The sequence below is a fragment of the Mytilus trossulus genome, chromosome 1 (genome assembly GCF_036588685.1).
Source record: "Mytilus trossulus isolate FHL-02 chromosome 1, PNRI_Mtr1.1.1.hap1, whole genome shotgun sequence".
NCBI classification, from domain to species: domain Eukaryota; kingdom Metazoa; phylum Mollusca; class Bivalvia; order Mytilida; family Mytilidae; genus Mytilus; species Mytilus trossulus.
The window spans coordinates 78,812,599-78,831,959 of record NC_086373.1 but is presented as its reverse complement, the minus strand read 5'-3'; the positions used below and the strand labels follow the sequence as shown (position 1 = coordinate 78,831,959).

The window sequence follows — 19,361 nt, the reverse complement described above, 5'->3', positions numbered from 1 at the left end:
TTCTTGTGTCTGTAATTATGTCGTTTAAAAAAAAGATATTTGTATAATATCTCACAAAAGTATCAGTTGCTACTCTGTTTTCTATTACTGAATATTCTCAATTGTATTAACAATCCGCATTAGGAGTACTTTTGAAATTCGGCAAAAGGAAAACATGGAAAATAATATTATTGGTTGGTCACTCTAGAAGATTCTTTCACTTATGTAAAAGAGAGACGAAGATACCAAAGGGACAGTCAAACTCATAAATCTAAAGCAAACTGACAACGCCATGGCTAGAAATGAAAAAGACAAACAGACAAACAATAGTACGCATGACACAACATAGAAAACTATAGAATAAACACGAACCCCACCAAAAACAAGGGTTGATCTCAGGTGCTCCGGTAGGGTAAGCAGATCCTGCTCCACATGTTTCACCCGTCGTGTTGCTTATGTGATAACAAATCCGGTAAATAGTCTAATTCGGTAGGTCACATGAAAGGGAAGGGGATTGTAGTTACGACGCAAGGAACATATCCGATATCATTTGTGAAACGGTTTTTCCATAAGGGTCAACCAACTCGTAATGTAAATGTAAATAATGCATTCTACGCATTCAAGTCAGCCTTAAATTTGTTTACCTTGACTTATGACACTTAATAATAGATCAACCAAGTGGTGGTGTCCATAAAATTAACGTAGTGTCATTTTTTATCTTTCCTCCTCATAACTTTGTCGGATCAATTTATTGGGAAATGAACACTTTCCTATATATGAAGTTAGTAGTGTGAAAATGCATAACGTATCAATTGAGATATGTATTCATCATACGACGGAACAGGTATGTTACTGCAGAGAAATTGGAAAATCATCCCGTTTGTCATAGATTTTAGTGTGAAGTCGTCCATCTGTATCAATATTGAGGAAAAGATCAAGGTATATAGCATTGTATCAGTAGTATCCTTAATTTCAAATTCACTGGGATATATGAGACTGACTGAAATAAGAGTTATTCAGTGATAGGACATCATCAATATATCCGATAGTAAAAATTAAATCATAGAAAAAGTATCCACTGGACATTTAGCAACTACCAATCAATCATTTTGGAAGGTTCTGAATGAATTTGGCCTCATACGAGTACAACAAGTCGGTCAAAAGGGTTGCACAATTAGTACCTATTGGAATACCGATTATCTGTTGAAATATCAATCCTCCAAAGTCAACACATATATTGTCGATTAAAAAGGCCAGCATTTTGATAAAATTATCTTTACAATATTTTCTGATAGAATCCGTGTGGTTCTTCACAAAATAAGAATTATTATAACCCAAAACAAGAAATGTATATCCCCAATTGCCATAAAGCTGTTTCCAATCATTTACTGTGCTCACTGGACTATTACCCTAGGAATTTAGTTTTCAAGAACAATTAGTAAAGTGTTGTTCCTTTGCTTTTGCATATGTATATTGACAAGTGCATTTAACAAGCCTACTTTCCACAAAAAAAATATTTCCTGATCTTTTCGTCTGAAACAGGAACAACAATTAAGTTTTTTGATAGAGTTAACCTTCAATCATAGAAAACAACATCAACAGGAGTGTGTATCCTGTCTATAACAAGAGGCTCTCATGTCTGAATCGCTCACCTGCTATTGTTTTGTTTAAATCTTTCCTTAATGATTATTTTTGCCTTTCAATAATATATATTTATGAGTGGCTTTAAAATGACACTTAAATGCCACATTTTCTTCAAAGGCAAATAAATGCATTTTACCCATCTGTTCTATTTTAGCCATGGTGTCTATGTTTCTTGGAGTAAAAGGAAAAAAGATACGAAATTTATACAAGATTCATTTGAAAAGATTTTAAAGACATAAACAACTTGAGCAAAAATTATCATTGAAGGGCAATAACTCCTTAATGTGTCAATTGACAATTTTGGTCATAAGAAAAACAACATTTTTGCTTTTTTCAGTTTATCTTTATCTTCAATAATTCAAGATAATAACCAAAACCTGCAAAATTTCCTGAAAACAACCAATTCAGTGGCAGCAACTCATCAATGGGTTGTTTTGTTTGTCTGAAAATTTCAGGGCTGATAGAACATTTGACCATTTTTATCCCATGTCCGATTTTCTCTAAATGCTATAGCTTCTGAGACATAACTTCACAAATGCATTTCACCCCTATGTTCCATTTTTGGCCATGGCAGCCATATTTGTTGATGGATAAAAATTCAGAGACAGTTCATAAACTATATGCCCTAAGGAACATTTAGTTAAAATTCAAAATTTGAAGGTATTTGGCCCAGTAGTTTCAGAGAAGACGGACGACGACAGATGCCAAGTGATTGCATAAGCTCACATGAGGGCCTTTGGGCCCTGGTGAGCTAATAAAGGAAAATAAATGATGACAGGATAACAAAAGACTAACAGATAATGATGTCCCACTCAAAAAATAATAAAATATATACCCTCAACAACTTTAATGTTAGGATGAGACAAAACCTACCAACTGCCCTTACATGCAAGATTCAGTTTTTTTCAGTTTTTTTCTATTTCAATTTGCATAAAATAATGTTCATTAAAATATAATCAGTCTATATTTTAAAATAAAAATTTATTGCACAAATTAAGAGCAAAATTATCAAATGTAATCATTTTAACAACAATACTTATACTTAGACTATTAATCAATAACAAATTTCTATGACAATCAACAAACAAATGTAAAATAAAGGATGAAATGCATTGAGATTTCTTCATAATGGAAACCATTCTCTTTATATATTTCAGTATTGAAATTTGGAACATGGTTTGTGGTTAAAAAACAGTAGCACCAGCCGAATAAAAAATTTATCAATACTTTTGAACCTACCTCGCCTAATGAAACTTATAAAAATTGTGATCAGTTTCAATTTTCTAGGTTGCAAAAACTTTGTAGTTGGTGTGTTCTTTCCTGTTACTTGTGTCTCCTGTCATGATACATGTATAGCCAAGGAGTCTGAAACTGGTGTAAAACATCAGCAAACAAACAAACAAAAAGATTAATAAATACCTGACAAAGTTATCTTAATTTGGAATGATTGGGCATAAAAAATGTACAATGCTACAAAAACAGACAACCTGAACAAAACAGACTAAATACAGTTGGTATGAATATCAAAACATCATGAAGTTCAACAAAAATAGAAAGAATACAAGTTTTGGATAAAAAAAATCTCCAAAAAGTATGGTGAAGAAAAGATTGAAAATGCAAAAGGGTAAATAGAGGACAACAGTTCATTTCATCATTAAAGAAAATTAAATCAGCAATTTTGGTCAAATTAAGTATTGCAAATGTTCAGACAGAGGTCTCTCTAAAATTTTCAATGTTATATCATAATTATACCTGAATAAGTTTGTATCTTTTTACTATCCCCTAAAAAATACATGAATTTTAAAATTGCATGAATTAATAATGACTAAAAATCTACTTTTTTTCTGAGACAAGGGACTAGGGTTGTTTGTTTTGGCAAGAGTTCAGCATATGCAAATATGATTAGTAAAAATCTGTGAACTTTACTGCCAAAAAATAATAACTATCAATGACAAACTTAATTAGCTTATATTGTGAGGATTCACTCTATTCAACCATAACACCTGACATTTCATTTTATATATGGTTTAACTATGGTGTAAAATATCATTAACAAAATTAAAAATTTATAAGATTTTTGAATGAAAATCATATTTGTTAAAACATTGTTTCATTTAATGAAATAAAATAAAATACAGATAAATTTTAAACATACAAGGTTAACACGTTGCTAGCACCAAGAAAGCACAATTGAAAGGATTTTGAAAAAAAATATTCTTGAAGATATAAGTGAGATTAAAACAGAAATGATTAACTTAATTAAATATCAGCTAAGATTCTGTACTTCATGCTATACTAACACATTTAAAAAATCAGCAAACATAACCTCTTTATCGAAGTCCATCTAAAAACTGATAATAATTTTCAGTTGCAAATTCAGAGCATAACATTACATATACATGTACAAAATATATATTAATATATACTAAATAAAATAAGCACCTTAATAATAATGCAAAATGAAAAACTTCATTCTAATTCAGATCTACACAAAACAAAATAGTTCTTCATTCTAAACTCTTTAACACTCAGTATATAAACAATACACACAGTATTGATTGGATACCCTGATTGTCCTTGCTCTCACTGTTAAACACAAATACCTAAAAAATTATTGTCTAAATATTTTTTCCAATGATAGAATCCTGTCAAGATAACAATAGAACTAAAGAAAAATGGTCAATTATATAAATTGCAATTTACATCAAACTCTTCTTTTTTTTTTTAATCAGAAAGAACAAAGATTTTATAGATATTTTAATAGTAAATAAGTTAAATTTCAGGGTACGGTTTTACAAAAAAAACAATTATGACTAAGATTGATTGTAAGTCATGAACAATTCAGTATACTTAAGTTAAGACCAATCCTAGTCTTTCAGTTTTTTTGTGAAACCGACTCCTGCTACCAATCAACCTTGTCAAAAAGAGTTAAGAACAATATCTCCTTACCATATCTTTTATTGGTAGGTCCAAATCAAAAGTGCACTAAATATTTTCAAGATCAGAATGTTAGTGTCTCTGTATATGCCTCTGTAAGATAATTTTTGGGAACTAATCCAAATTTCCCATTCAGTTCACCAACCCACCATGAGCGGTCATCAAAATCTCTATTTATAATGTAAATAATATCACCCTTTTTAAAAGACAACTCTTTTTCATTGTCCCCAGTACAATCCCATTTTCCCATAAACATATTTTCAAAGTCATCCTCATTTCTGTAAGATTCTGGTTCCTCCTCCACAACTTTGTTTGGTGGTGGAAGTGGGGGGAGGTCTTCTGTCTTTTTAGGTGGCTCCCTAATTGGTGGAAGTGGTCTGCTTTGGTATGGATCATCATCAGGAACTGGGGGCGGTGGAGGACGTGCCTGTCGTGGTGGAGGTACAGATGGCAAAGAAGGAGTTGAGGCATCTTCATACGTCTCCTCTTGTATGGGTACAGATGCTCCCTCATCATAAATATCGTCTTGTATTGGTTCTGGTGGATAAGACTCTGGTTCTGCTTCATAAATATCTCCATCTGTTCCATCATCATACAATTCTTGTGTTTCCTGTGCTTCCTCTCCAACAGGCTCATATATATCACCTAAAAATTTTATAATTATAAAGGGTTAACTAATGGAATGTGAAATACTTCATAAGAAAATGTTCTTGTGAAATTATTATTGATTTCCTCGCTAAAATAGGACAATCATTGATATTAAGGAAAGAGTGTTTGCAGAGGAGATTATTTTTTTGCACAAGATTTCCAACTGTACATATGATGATGAAGAGAACAGATTACCATCTGGCAGTAACACTTACCATTTACACATTCCAAAACCTCATATCAAATACTGGTTGAGTAATAGTTACTGCTAGAAATTAACCTTTTTATATTCTTTATTCTTGAACATAATGTCTGTTGGGATGCAATTTTTTTAGGGTAATCCATTTGTAAGATTATTTTAATTATACATTTAACTACTTTTGAAATAATGTCATAAACACTATCAAGATAAGGGCTTCAGAAACAGAAAATTGATTACTTGCATATGATAATTAATAATACAAAAAGATTTTTTTTTTTAAATTCTTAGTGTCTGGTTAAGAAACCTATCATCAAAGTAATAAAGTAAGGAAATTTATCTTTTAGTACTGCATCATCAAAATCAAAATTGTAAATAGTACACTCAACGGACAGTTGAAAATGCAAGAACTATTTCAAATGCACAATTTTCATTTCATTCTTAAATATTTGACAAATTATATTCAGTGAAAACCTGAATAAAGTTATAAAACATAAAATTAAAAAACAAAATTGCCAAAAAAATGCAGTTCAGTTACAGAATGTCTTACCATCATCTTCATTATCAACATCTGTGATTTTAGTAGGAACAACAACACTGGCTTGTTTGACTGCAGTTTTCCATTCTTCAACTTCACTTTTACTTGTAGCCATAAACTGGAAAAAGCAAATGATTAAATATTTCAAACAAGAAAAGTATCAAAATTTCCACATCCCCATATTTTTTTCTCATTGAAAAGTATTTAAACAACAAACAAATATGGTATAATCACCATGGCATATATAGTTTGATTTGACAAAAAAATAATAACAAAAAATGACTTTGAAGATTAAAAGAAATGTTATCGGCAAAACTACATCATTTTAGAAATAAAATTCTGTGAACAGATTCTCAAAATAAGAAATCAATTTTCAAGGAAATAATATTTGCCAACCCTTTCTGTAAAATATAAGTATAACAAGAATGTGTCCTCAGTACACGAATGCCCCACTCGCACTATCATTTTCTATGTTCATTGGACCGTGAAATTGGAGTAAAATTTCTAATTTGGCATTAAAATTAGAAAGATCATAGCATAGGGAACATGTGTACTAAGTTTGAAGTCAATTGGACTTCAACTTCATCAAAAACTATCTTGACCAAAAACTTTAACCTGTAGCAGGACAGACAGACGGACGGACGGACGAACGGACAAACGGAGGCACAGACCAGAAAACATAATGCCCCTCTATTATCGTAGGTGGGGCATAAAAATAAAAAGAAGTGGTAGAACTGCCAAGAGACAACTCTCCACCAGAGACCAAATGATGATGATCTATTTCACACTTTTCATTTTGTTGTTTCTCTAAAAGTGTGAATGCAACATGTATCATTTCTTTTAATGATTATAGGTAGCTTAACCATATCCAAATGCATACATATTACTACTTATGTTGAGATATACTTACTTCATAGGTTCTGTTGGCAGGTCTAACAAGTTTAAAACATAGCTCCTTCTTCTTTTCTTCCTTCACCATCTCTGGTGCTTCTTCAAAACTATAATCTGATAATCTGAAAGCCCCACTCATTTTCTTTGATGTTTTACCGTCGAAGTAGAAAAATATATTGCCTTTAATCACACACCATCTCTTTTGCATTGTCTTCAGACCTGTAAAAATGTATAAAAATTATGACAGCTAGTCAAAGTCTATACTTTAAAGTTGTAAGTCGTTGGTGATCTTTTAAGGAAGATTCAAACATATTGCGTAATAATAAACTTATCTCAATGGTGACTTACTACTTTAAGATAAAGGCTTTGACTGTCATGCTTAAATACGAAAAGAAAACTGCCCATCCAAGGTGAGTGATCAAACATTTTATTTCCAACCCTTTAAACTTTCGCAAACCTTTTATAAAAATAAGCATGCTTAGAATGCAAGCTACATACTAATACCTGTAGGTCTTTTCTTTTCCAAAAATCCAGCCTTTGTGAAATTAGTAAGGTCCATGGCCGGCACATTTGGTATGTCTGCACTACCTATAACAAACATTTAATTGTATCATTCATTAACATTATTGATTTTTTATTTTTCAACTATCATGACTATAACATACTGATGAGACAAGTCAGAAAGTATTCCGCATTATAGATACCCTCCTGGATTAAATTATTAAACCTGAATAATTAATTTATGTGGCTTAAGTAGGTTAAAGTGGACCATGAACTTAAATGCTCAACTTTGTACAAATTTGCTAAATGCTCAAATGACGGCTTGAAAAAACCTTGAATTCAAAACCTTCCCCGAAAATTTGTACCCAGAAAATAAATGAATCCACAATACATTAAACTAACAACTTTTTCATGAGTATCATACTCAATTACGTTACAAATGTTTAAAAATTATCTTTTTTTCAGAGCCAGTTACCTTTTTGGTGCAGAGGTAGTTTTCTTTAGAAAGTATTTAAATAAAAAAAAACAATGCCAATTAATGATTTACCTTTGCCTTTATTCGTTATACTTATTCTATATAAAAACTCCATGTTATGAAGGAAACTTCATTGAAACTACCACAATGTATTAAATCACTATATAAATATAAAGCAGTATGCTTGACCAGGATGTCATAGTTTTCATGTTTATACATACCAGTATTAATGTTATACATACCAGGATTTACCTAGATAATTACTGATCAAAAGATGTAAGTTTAAAGGATAAAACATATGTGGACCTGAGTTGCTTCCTCACCAGGAAAATATACATTCATGGTTAAATTATATCATTCTTTACTGTGGATTCACATATTTTTGTAGATATCAATCTTGTGAATATTTGATTTTGTGGTTTTACATAAGTCTGCATACAAGCATTAAGAAATGTATACCTCTTTGGACATTAAAATTTGTGGTTCACCCTTACTCACCAAATCCACAAAAAAAATACTTCCAAGGAATAATTATGAATTCAAGGTCTTACATTATTTTTGAGTCATTGGAGTATTGGAGGTGCCAGACATTTGCATCAAACAGAACTGGTAATGTAAGTTTATTTTTCAGAAATCAGTCTTTAGGATATCTATGATTATTTATAAAATTCAACTTTTATCTCTCTTTTCTTAAATTTATAAATGTAATTTAGTTATTCCACATCAGATTTTTAATACTGACAGTTTAAAGTTCATTCAGTCCACCTTACACACCAGTTATTCTGAAGAAACAAATTCTTACACACTTATTGTTATGATGAACACATATTTTCAAATTCACCAATATCTACTCTAATGACTATTGGTTTGAAATAGTATGCAGAAATGTTCCATATACACATGTACAATCACACCCAAAGCCACAGGGAGTTCGAGGGGCTCATACCAACATCCTCCTCCCTAAATAAGCACTGTAGAAGTCCAAGTTCTGTTTTAATTTTGTAACTGTTTAAGTTGGGTATGATTGTATCAACCCCCCCCCCCCTTTTTTGCCACCAGCAATTCCTAGTTTTGAGCCTGTACAATGTCCAAGTAATTCCTGACATGACATTCAAATAAATCTGATACATGATTGTACATTCACTTTTGAATTGTTTGAAATTTAGGTCATTTCAGAAAAATTCAACTTAAAATACATTTTATAGATAACATAGTTTGCAAATAAGTTTGAAATTAACAATTATAGAGCAATGTCACTTAAACTTGTATTTATTCAATATACTCACTATCAGCATAGGGGTCTTCTGTTTCATCAGTGTTAGAACTACCACCAGTTCTTGTTGATTCATCATCTTTTGGTACATCTGTAATACAAATTCATAAATTACAAAACAGTTGGAATATATAAGTATTGAAACCCAAGATTTGATTATCCTAACAAAAGAAAATCAAAAATAATTTGATAGTGGTGATATCTTCTTTATGACCAATGCTAGGTTATCAATAAATGATATATATACATACATGTATGAAAATGAAAACAGCTGCATATGTATAATATACTTACAATAATGAAATATAACACACTGGCATATGCAAATGAAGCCATATACATGCAGGGATCCATTATTATGGGTAAAAGCAATATATGAGTGATATGGATTTCAGCAGGGGTCAAAATCTGTATTTTATTTTTAAAACAACATTAACATTTTAAATGTTCCTCAGGTTGTATGCTTCTAAAACTCTGTCTCTATGATGCAAGTCTGATAAGATTACATGTACAAGTATAACTAGAGGCTCTAAAGAGCCTGTGTCGCTCACCTTGGTACATTTGTATATGTGAATATTCAACAAAGGACACAGATGGATTCGTGACAAAATTGTGTTTTGGTGATGGTGATATGTTTGTAGATCTAACTTTACTGAACATTCTTGCTGCGTACATATATCCCCATCTATAATGATTGGCCCAGTAGTTTCAGTTAAAAGTGTTAGTAAAAATTTACAAATTTTATGAAAATTGTTAAAAATTGACTATCGATTCGTCTGAAATTTTCAGGGCAGATAGATCTTGACCTGATAAACAATTTAACCCATGCCAGTTTTGCTCTTAATGCTTTTGTTTTTGAGTTATAAGCCAAAAACTGCATTTTATCCCATGTTCTATTTTTAGCCATGGCAGCCATCTTGGTAGGTTGACCAGGTCAACTGACACAATTTTTAAACTAGATACCCCAATGATGATTGTGGCCAAGTTTGGTTTAATATGGCGCAGTAGTTTCAGAGGAGAAGATTTTTGTAAAAGATAACTAAGATTTACGAAAAATGGTTAAAAATTGACTATAAAGGGCAATAACTCCTAAAGGGGTCATTTGACCATTTCGGTAATGTTGACTTATTTGTAAATCTTATTTTGCTGAACATTATTGCTGTTTACAGTTTATCTCTATCTATAATATTTTTCAAGATAATAACCAAAAACAGCAAAATTTCCTTAAAATTACCAATTTAGGGGTAGCAACCCAACAACAGGTTGTTCGATTCATCTGAAATTTTCAGGGCAGATAGATCTTGACCTGATAAACAATTTTACCCCATGTCAGAATTGCTCTAAATGCTTTGGTTTTTGAGTTATAAGCCAAAAACTGCATTTTACCCCTATGTTCTATTTTTAGCCATGGCGGCCATCTTGGTAGGTTGACCAGGTCACCGGACACAATTTTCAAACTAGATACCACAATGATGATTGTGGCCAAGTTTGGTTTAATATGGCGCAGTAGTTTCAGAGGAGAAGATTTTTGTAAAAGATAACTAAGATTTACGAAAAATGGTTAAAAATTGACTATAAAGGGCAATAACTCCTAAAGGGGTCATTTGACCATTTCGGTAATGTTGACTTATTTGTAAATCTTATTTTGCTGAACATTATTGCTGTTTACAGTTTATCTCTATCTATAATATTTTTCAAGATAATAACCAAAAACAGCAAAATTTCCTTAAAATTACCAATTTAGGGGTAGCAACCCAACAACAGGTTGTTCGATTCATCTGAAATTTTCAGGGCAGACAGATCTTGACCAGATAAACAATTTTACCCCATGTCAGAATTGCTCTAAATGCTTTGGTTTTTGAGTTATAAGCCAAAAACTGCATTTTACCCCTATGTTCTATTTTTAGCCATGGCGGCCATCTTGGTTGGTTGACCGGGTCACCGGACACAATTTTTAAACTAGATACCCCAATGATGATTGTGGCCAAGTTTGGTTTAATTTGGCCTAGTAGTTTCAGAGGAGAAGATTTTTGTAAAAGTTAACGACGGACGCAGGACGACAGACGCCGGACGCAAAGTGATGAGAAAAGCTCACTTGGCCCTTTGGGCCAGGTGAGCTAACAAAATATTGAATACTCTTCCCAATCCACTTTTCACATAATTCTAAAAAATTATTAATTTGACAGTTAAATGCAGTCTGGAGGAATAGACATATCAATGTCAGATAAGAATTCTGCTAATAATTTTTCTCATATGGCACCTTTTTATCCTTCACTAATTGTCATGTTTGGAATTAACTATGAATTGATATGAAGCTAATCCCATCAAAAAAAGAAAAGCTAATATGTCCCTCCGTTATAAAATTACACTAACATTGTATCATGTGTCTTTGGCAAGTAACTTATTTATGCAAAATTTTAAATTGAGTTATCTCCCATTTGTCCATAAAAGTAGTCTAACAGAAATCTTGTTGATTAAAAATTGGGGTATAATATTAGAAATTGCTTCTAATGAGCATGCCAGTGTATAAAGAGACAGCATTTTGTGTACTGTGTACTTATAAGTACAGGTAGCCTGATATTCAGCGGTTGCCTTTGGCATGCAATTTATTTTTCATAATTTGTTAGTTCATATAACAGGTAGTTTGTTTTTTCATTTGAATTGTTTCACATTTATCATGTCAGGGCCTTTTAAAGCCAACTATATGTTTTCTCGTTGTTGAAGGCTGTACACTTGCCTATACTTATTTACATCCACTTCTTTTAAACTTATTTGAAAGCTTTATCAAAGAATCCTTTAAAAAAAACTCTGAGAAAAAAAATAAGATTACATACAAATGTTTCACATTTAGCATCATTCATCACATGCATTATAAAAATATAACCGATAAAAATATATTATTAAAGAAAAAATAAATTATCAGATGCAATTTTCTCCCCATGGTAGCCTAAAAAGTGAAATCCTCTGATTACTTACACTAACACTAATATCTGAAATTTTGTAGATTCATTTCTTTTAATTTCATAAAAGGTATAGTTTCAGAAACAATTTTGGAAACATAAAATGTAATAAAGTCCAAAAATATAAGTAAATCAAAATAGACTTCTATCTACATGTATCACTATATGGTCTTTAACACCCTCAGGTAAAAAAGATGACCCTAACATCCCCCCTTAATATACCAATTTATATCCATAAATTTAAAATAGTGAATCTACAATACTGAAGAAAGTTGCATTTTTTAGAACTGAAAATAACTATGAATTACAATATTACGAAAGTTTGAAGCAATGGTAACCAGAATTATTGTTATATTTTTCATTAAATCAATACAGATTCTGCTTTTAAACAGTCCAGATTCATTCTCCTAATTTTGTACCTATTGTATGATATTTATTACTCCTTAATTATACAATTCTCAAACCCTTTTTAATTTTCTTAAATATTTTGCCAGATCCACCATGAATCAAAATGCCGGTTTTTACTCTTTTCATACAAGAAATATCAAAATGTAAAAAATAAAATCTGTTTTGAAACATTACATATGTTTTCAACTTTTGAGGAGACAAACATTTTAATATACTCCTTTAAAAGTTATATACATTATTGATTTAGAGAATCTTAACACCTTTTTTGTATTCTCACATTGTCAGAACATTTTTATTGACATCCCTAAAAACCAAAATGTTGATTTCCACACCTGTAAATTTAAGATCTAGCTGTTACAGCATGCAATTTGCTACATCTTTCTTCACTGTTAACGGTTAAATGTATGGCAAGACACTTCAAAACAAAATTGATAAACAACCAATCCTCATCATGCTTGTTAAACCCTCATTTCCATCTTATTTCAATTTCATGCTGATCACCAAAGGTGACCTTAGATAAACGTCAATTGATTTGAGACAACAAAAGATCCGTACTCAATATTAAAACAAATTTCAATCACTTACAACTAATAATTTACTGAAAACAAAAGAATTAATCAGCAGCATATATCAGAACCAGTGAAGGACAATACCTTGCAGAAGAAATGGTTGACTAAAGTTTTGTAAAGTCTGACATCCTATAATACAGATATCCTTAGGGGTTCTGTCATTTACCAAGTATTGCCTGTGCTGTATTTTACTTCAACATAAGACTGTATGATGATACACCATGTAAAACGTAATACTAACCTTTGCTCAAATTAGTAAAAATTAAGGAAATTTATTACAAAACATCATTAATAATTTCCTGGAACCAAAGTAAAATTGAGAAACCAGATAAATCATGATACATGCAAAATCTTACCAATCCATGAAATAATACGACTGTTCCTTCTCCATCGAGTTAATGTGCCAAACCAGTCTACGGCACATAAGGCAATCAAATTAACACAAACATATAAAAGTTATAATGCCAAAAAGAGCAAAATAACATTATACCTTTTAAAAAACCTCATCCAAATGTAATTAATGGTCTGACTAATGTACTTGATCACATATTCAAATGCTTACTTCAACAATAACATTGTCATAATTGTATATAGTGTAAAAGAAAAGTAACAGTGTACTCCATGTAAAAGAAAAATTACATTGTAAGTGTTGTAAAAGAAAAGTAACATTGTGTAATTGTTGTAAAAGAAAAATTACATTGTAATTGTTGTTAAAGAAAAGTAACATTGTGTAATTGCTGTAAAAGAAAGATTACATTGTAATTGATGTAAAAGAAAAGTAACATTGTGTTAATGTTGCAAAAGAAAAGTAACATTTAATATGTTCTTAAAGAAAACTAATCACTTATAAAAAAAAATCAGGAACAGAATGTTCTTTTTTCCAGATCAGCTTCATAACTGTAAATTCAGAGAATTGTAAGAATTCAGTATTGCACATTTCTGATAGACCTTATTTTTAGCATCTTTAAATTTATATCTACATAAAAACCTGTTTTACAGCTTTGTGACATGTTATTCTTATGTAAACTGACTAAGCGAACAATTCTGTAAAAATGGTAACAACAATTACATTTTAAAATATGTGCAGTCCCTAGGGTTTACTGCATGATAACTTAACCTAAATATCATAAATATGGATATTATGATAAAAAACTAACAGGAAAAAGTTCTAACAATAATTTGCTAACAAATGTATTATATAGAGGGAACTAAGTAATTTGATATTAAATTATTAGGCTACTAGGCAAATTTCTGTTACTTTCTCTTAATTATTTCAGAGAAAAAGACGTATATTAAAAAGACAAATTGACAAATGAACACAGACTGTTTTTATTTTAAATGTCCTTTATATAGAACCTAACATCCTTGAAGAAGAAAAACTAACATTCCGAATTCTGTACCTTTAAAGTTTTGTTTTCCCAGCAGGTAGAATATATAATGATGGTGTATATAACATGTTAGATGATGGAAGGAAATTGAGTACTTGACAATTTTACTGAAAATTCATGGGTAAGATTTAAGGGCACTTAATGGACTATTCAACATCTCCATCTAATTTTCTTTAATCAATATAGGATACTCTTGCTACAAATTTTGTACTACATGTATTTCATATAACTTCTTCCTAAATATTTTTAAATCAAATCTGATATTATATTCTGGTTTACTATATCTTCATATAAAACTTGTTTCTAAATTATTATGTGTAAGGGACGACATCAAAAGATCGATTTAGCATAAAAACCTAAATCAAATAGTTTGGGGTTGGGGATGGATGGTAAAATTTATTCAAAATCGATTTTACTTATATCCATATTGGTCAATGAATTTTTCCCAAATTAAGTTAAGAATAAAAGTTTAACACATTATTTATATCTTTGTACAAATCTCAACTGACATCAGTATAAAAACAGCTTTAAAAGCCTGATGTGGGGAAAAGCAGTATCTTATTATAATCTAGGTTTTTTATCAGCTGCCTGCATAGTGCAATGGAATTATAGCTAGAATCAAATTGTACTCTACCAAGCCAAGAAATAAAGGATGAATTCATTGTACCATTTTTTATTTTTCTTTGCTGTCTTCTCCCTATTTGTTAAATGCAACAATATTTTAATATATAATATATAATATATATATGCTTGAGTTACATGCTGCAACATGCAGTGTTTACTGGCTATATAAAGTATCTACGATGATAACATTATTTAACATGAACGTCAGCTACAATGTTCTACATGTTGCAATAAACAGGTTTATATATCAAATTAATGTAATTTTTTTTATTATTTATCTTAACTGATTTACTTAATCAATATCCTACACTCAATAAAAAAAATTAGAAAAACTTCAAGCCTAAACAAATACTGATTTTAAAGGTGATAGACCACAATTTAGAATCAGGATTCTATGCAACCATATTTGTTTTCAATTTTGACAGCTTTAGAAATATTTTATCATATTAAAGTTAAACTCATCGTATGTATCCTGAATTGTACATGTATCACCTTTTTTTAGCCAATTTGCAACAATATTTAAGTATTTTATAATATTCAGTAAATAATGACACCAAAAGCACTAATTTTTCCCCCAGATAATGCTACTTTTAAATATGTTCTAAATTTGATTGGGTGAATTGATGGTCTGACTCTGACACCTAAAGTCATATTCAAAATCATGTTATAATTATATAAGAACAAACAATTTCATTTTGCAACTAAAGATCTTTAGTTTGCACAATGATATCCACTACTGGTCCGAGACCACAATTGTCGTCCCTTTATTTTCGTTGTTCACGAATATAGTCCCTAGTGTTAACAGTGGGTTACTTGCCAATAATTTTTATACCCCTTCCAAATTTATTTCTCCATGTTTAATGCCTCAAATTGTAAGTATGGGGGTGAAACTACACTGTAAAAAAATTTGGGTCCAGAATTTTACAGGAAAGTAGTGATTTGGTCCAGCTGAAAAAGGTTAAAAATTAGCACTTCGGAAGCTGTCAAAAGATTTCAAGACACCCTAAACACAAAATTGTCCATATTTTGAGTTAGAGGCGATGAAGTTTTCTATATTTTTTATATAATTTGTCCCAAAAGTAGTACAACACACTGTAAAAATTTCATTGAGAAAGCGCAGGTGGGATTTTTTTAATTTTCATTTATGTTCTAAAAGAAATGCACTACGAATTAATTGTGTTCTCGGACCTAAGAGGTGAAGTCTGTAAATATAGAATCTGTACTTTGGCAACTTCCCTAACTGATTTGGTGGTTTCAATTTGTCAAATAGCATGAAACTAAAGGATTTAAACTTTTATTTTATAGAATTTCTGCAAAAATGACCAATTTTGGCATTTTATGGTCAAAATAGGCATTTTAATGCTTTTTCAATATTGATGCATACATGGCATCCTGACTTTTTGTCTGACAGGTTTTCATGTGTCAATACTTGTGTTTCTATGCCTTTATTTAGTTCTTTTACTTGTTTATGAACTCAGAATCTACAGAAAAGAAGATTATCTCAGACAATATGTACAAAATGTGTTGTATAAATGACCCTTGTCTAACGCCCTGTTTGGATGAAGTCAAAAGTGGGGTTCTTGGTACATAAAATTTGAAGTCCACAAGAAATACCTCACTAAATTTGTAGCAAAAGCACTTTACAATGTCTATTGTACCTGCTCCATCTCACATAATATCTTTCTTTTCTTCTGTAGGATAGCAAGTGGTTTAAATATAAGCCTGTTGAGATTAAAATTACATTCAAGTTTTTCATTAAAAAGGCAAAAATCTTTGTATCAGACCATACTGTCTGTGAGAAAAGTTAATTGCAAGAGCCTTTTTGTGCTCAGATTTGTTGTATCATGTCACATGAGTATAGAAATGATAAAAAAGACACAATTTTTTTATTTTTTATAGCCTCAATATGCATTTTTTAATGTAAATATGTGGCACGGCCTAAATTGACCCTTATTTTTTTCCAGTCTTACTTGGCTTAAGACCCTTTTAAACTAGTATGATATGTTATTTGTGACTTTTCTTTCCATTTAAAGTACTTTCAATACATATGTAAGGATTATTTATAACCAAAAAGCTTCACAAATTTAAAATTGCTGGAAAATATTACATCTTCATGTAAGGCCCCCTTTCATTGAAAAACCTCATTTTTTTGGCCCAGGCTGATATAAATTTGACATTTGAATAATTATGCTAAGTCTGATAAATCAAATGAGTACTCTATTGCTTTAAGTACATAATAAATGATATATTAGGGCATTTAAAAAGTATTTTTTTGCAATATTTTACTTTTCAAAGCCCAAAATGTTGATAGTTGAAATTATTCAATTTAAACGTCAAAATTTAACACGCAAAGATGAGTATAGAATTTAACATATTGTCTATACTATATATCCTATTGTTATGAAACTTTGCAAGCAGTGTTATAATTTATTAAGCTTTGGTCATACCAAGTTTTTTTAAGATTTGTCAACTCTTTCTATCCTATTAGGTCCGAGACCACAATTGTCGTCCCTTTATTTTCGTTGTTCACGAATATAGTCCCTAGTGTTAACAGTGGGTTACTTGCCAATAATTTTTATACCCCTTCCAAATTTATTTCTCCATGTTTAATGCCTCAAATTGTAAGTATGGGGGTGAAACTACACTGTAAAAAAATTTGGGTCCAGAATTTTACAGGAAAGTAGTGATTTGGTCCAGCTGAAAAAGGTTAAAAATTAGCACTTCGGAAGCTGTCAAAAGATTTCAAGACACCCTAAACACAAAATTGTCCATATTTTGAGTTAGAGGCGATGAAGTTTTCTATATTTTTTATATAATTTGTCCCAAAAGTAGTACAACACACTGTAAAAATTTCATTGAGAAAGCGCAGGTGGGATTTTTTTAATTTTCATTTATGTTCTAAAAGAAATGCACTACGAATTAATTGTGTTCTCGGACCTACTAATCAATATTATTTCTACCTTTAGCTGGTTTAACTTGTTCTGCTGTGTGCACACTTCCTAATTGTGGCCATTCCTCCTTAAGTTTGCATATTTTGTCTATTATTTCTTGTTTATAGTTTTTTGCAGATTTTCCCAATTTCTCATTCTTCAATGTCTCTATTAGAAACTTTTCAATATCTGAAATATACAAATTAATTTTTATCATCATGAAATAAAATGTACAAGTTATTGCTGTGAACTTTTAATTTTTTATGATACAAATAAAATAAAGGGAGTCATCAAAATATGCCATATTGGTAGTTTTAAATTGTAATTCAGTCCTGTTCAGCTTTGAAAAGTGGTCATTTTTGGAGTGGTCCCATAGGTTGAATTTCTCTTGGTCATTCTGATGCGAAGAGAAGGTTTGGACAGGATGTTGTGTGGAAAAAAGAAATTTCTGCCATATTGCCAGTTCGACATCGATCGTTTTAGTCACATGTCAACTTCAGCCATGTAATAAAAGTATAGTTTATGTTAAACTTTTATTTAAGATTAAAACATATTTTGTTGAACCAGTATTTTCTGACTTTCATTTCTTTACATTTATATTTTAATAACTTTAAAAAATAAGAAGTGTATAAAAGTTAATAAGAAGTTGATTGAAGATACCATAATTTTTTATATAATCAATTTGATATTTGAAGTACATGAAGTAAATAATGTTAAACATTTTATGCATGCTAATGGAAGGTTGACATACAAACAAAAGTGGTTGGAGGAATTCAGAGGGGTGAATACTAAATCCTGAATTCCAGAAAAAATTAAGCTTTCTATCTTGTTTCCCCAAAAAAAACTAATCAATGCTTTTGGAGGATCCCATTAAGTGTAAATCCCGAATTCCCACAAACTAGAACAAAATGGTCCGCCCTAAAAAACATCACTATCCGAGTATCGAGTCTGTTTTTAAAAGGTTTTTCTAGTATTCATATTTATTATAAAAGAAGGTGGCGGTTGTGCATTTTACCTGATAATAAAGACTTTATAGATTCGTGAAACCCTGACATAATGTTGGTTCTTTCTCTTATAATTTACTGATGATGTTTATCTTCCTTCTTCCTGGTTTTTTTTTAGTCCATATCACATGAAAAGATCCGAGACTGATGAAAATACGAGAGAGAGTTTCCTAAAAGTAGTTCACTTCCCCTTCGACAAAACTATCCATCGCTCATCGGCCCTTGTGAAGTTGTGTGACTGAAAAGCAAAAAGTACATGTACAAGATTAAATGCAACCACTAGTCAGTTGGATTTCTGAAGAAGACAGGTGCAATCATAATCAGACATTTTATCAGAGACGTAAATGGGAGAGGGGAGGACCGATAATTAAGTGTTATGTAGTACTTATCGCT

At 30.8% G+C, this 19,361-nt stretch overlaps 1 protein-coding gene across 4 annotated transcripts; it reads right to left on the bottom strand.

Moving 5' to 3' along the window:
- Positions 1-2,585: 2,585 nt before the first annotated feature.
- Positions 2,586-19,251, bottom strand: LOC134686289 (src kinase-associated phosphoprotein 2-like). Of its 4 annotated transcripts, none has more exons than XM_063545967.1 (8): positions 18,980-19,251; positions 17,995-18,153; positions 13,379-13,435; positions 9,099-9,176; positions 7,341-7,424; positions 6,856-7,055; positions 5,958-6,063; positions 2,586-5,205 (listed from the first exon to the last, which is right to left on the bottom strand). In XM_063545967.1, exons 1-8 carry the CDS (start codon positions 19,017-19,019, stop codon positions 4,625-4,627), a joined length of 1,305 nt encoding a protein of 434 aa, XP_063402037.1. In that variant the 5' UTR covers positions 19,020-19,251; the 3' UTR covers positions 2,586-4,624. The 4 variants fall into 4 exon arrangements, with proteins under 4 accessions (XP_063402037.1, XP_063402030.1, XP_063402045.1 ...); XM_063545960.1 differs by having other exon boundaries at positions 7,335-7,424; positions 18,980-19,250; XM_063545975.1 differs by lacking the exon at positions 13,379-13,435 and having other exon boundaries at positions 7,335-7,424; positions 18,980-19,130.
- Positions 19,252-19,361: the final 110 nt, after the last annotated feature.

Bases quoted from the DNA above. Each gene is read 5' to 3' on its own strand.
- LOC134686289 (XM_063545960.1), bottom strand. From the start codon at position 19,019: ATGTCAGGGTTTCACGAATCTATAAAGTCTTTATTATCAG. The intron at 13,436-17,994 runs GTAGAAATAATA...TATGTGCCGTAG, and splicing joins ACAAGTTAAACCAGCTAAAG to ACTGGTTTGGCACATTAACT. The intron at 5,206-5,957 runs GTAAGACATTCT...TAAAATTTTTAG, and splicing joins TGTTGATAATGAAGATGATG to GTGATATATATGAGCCTGTT.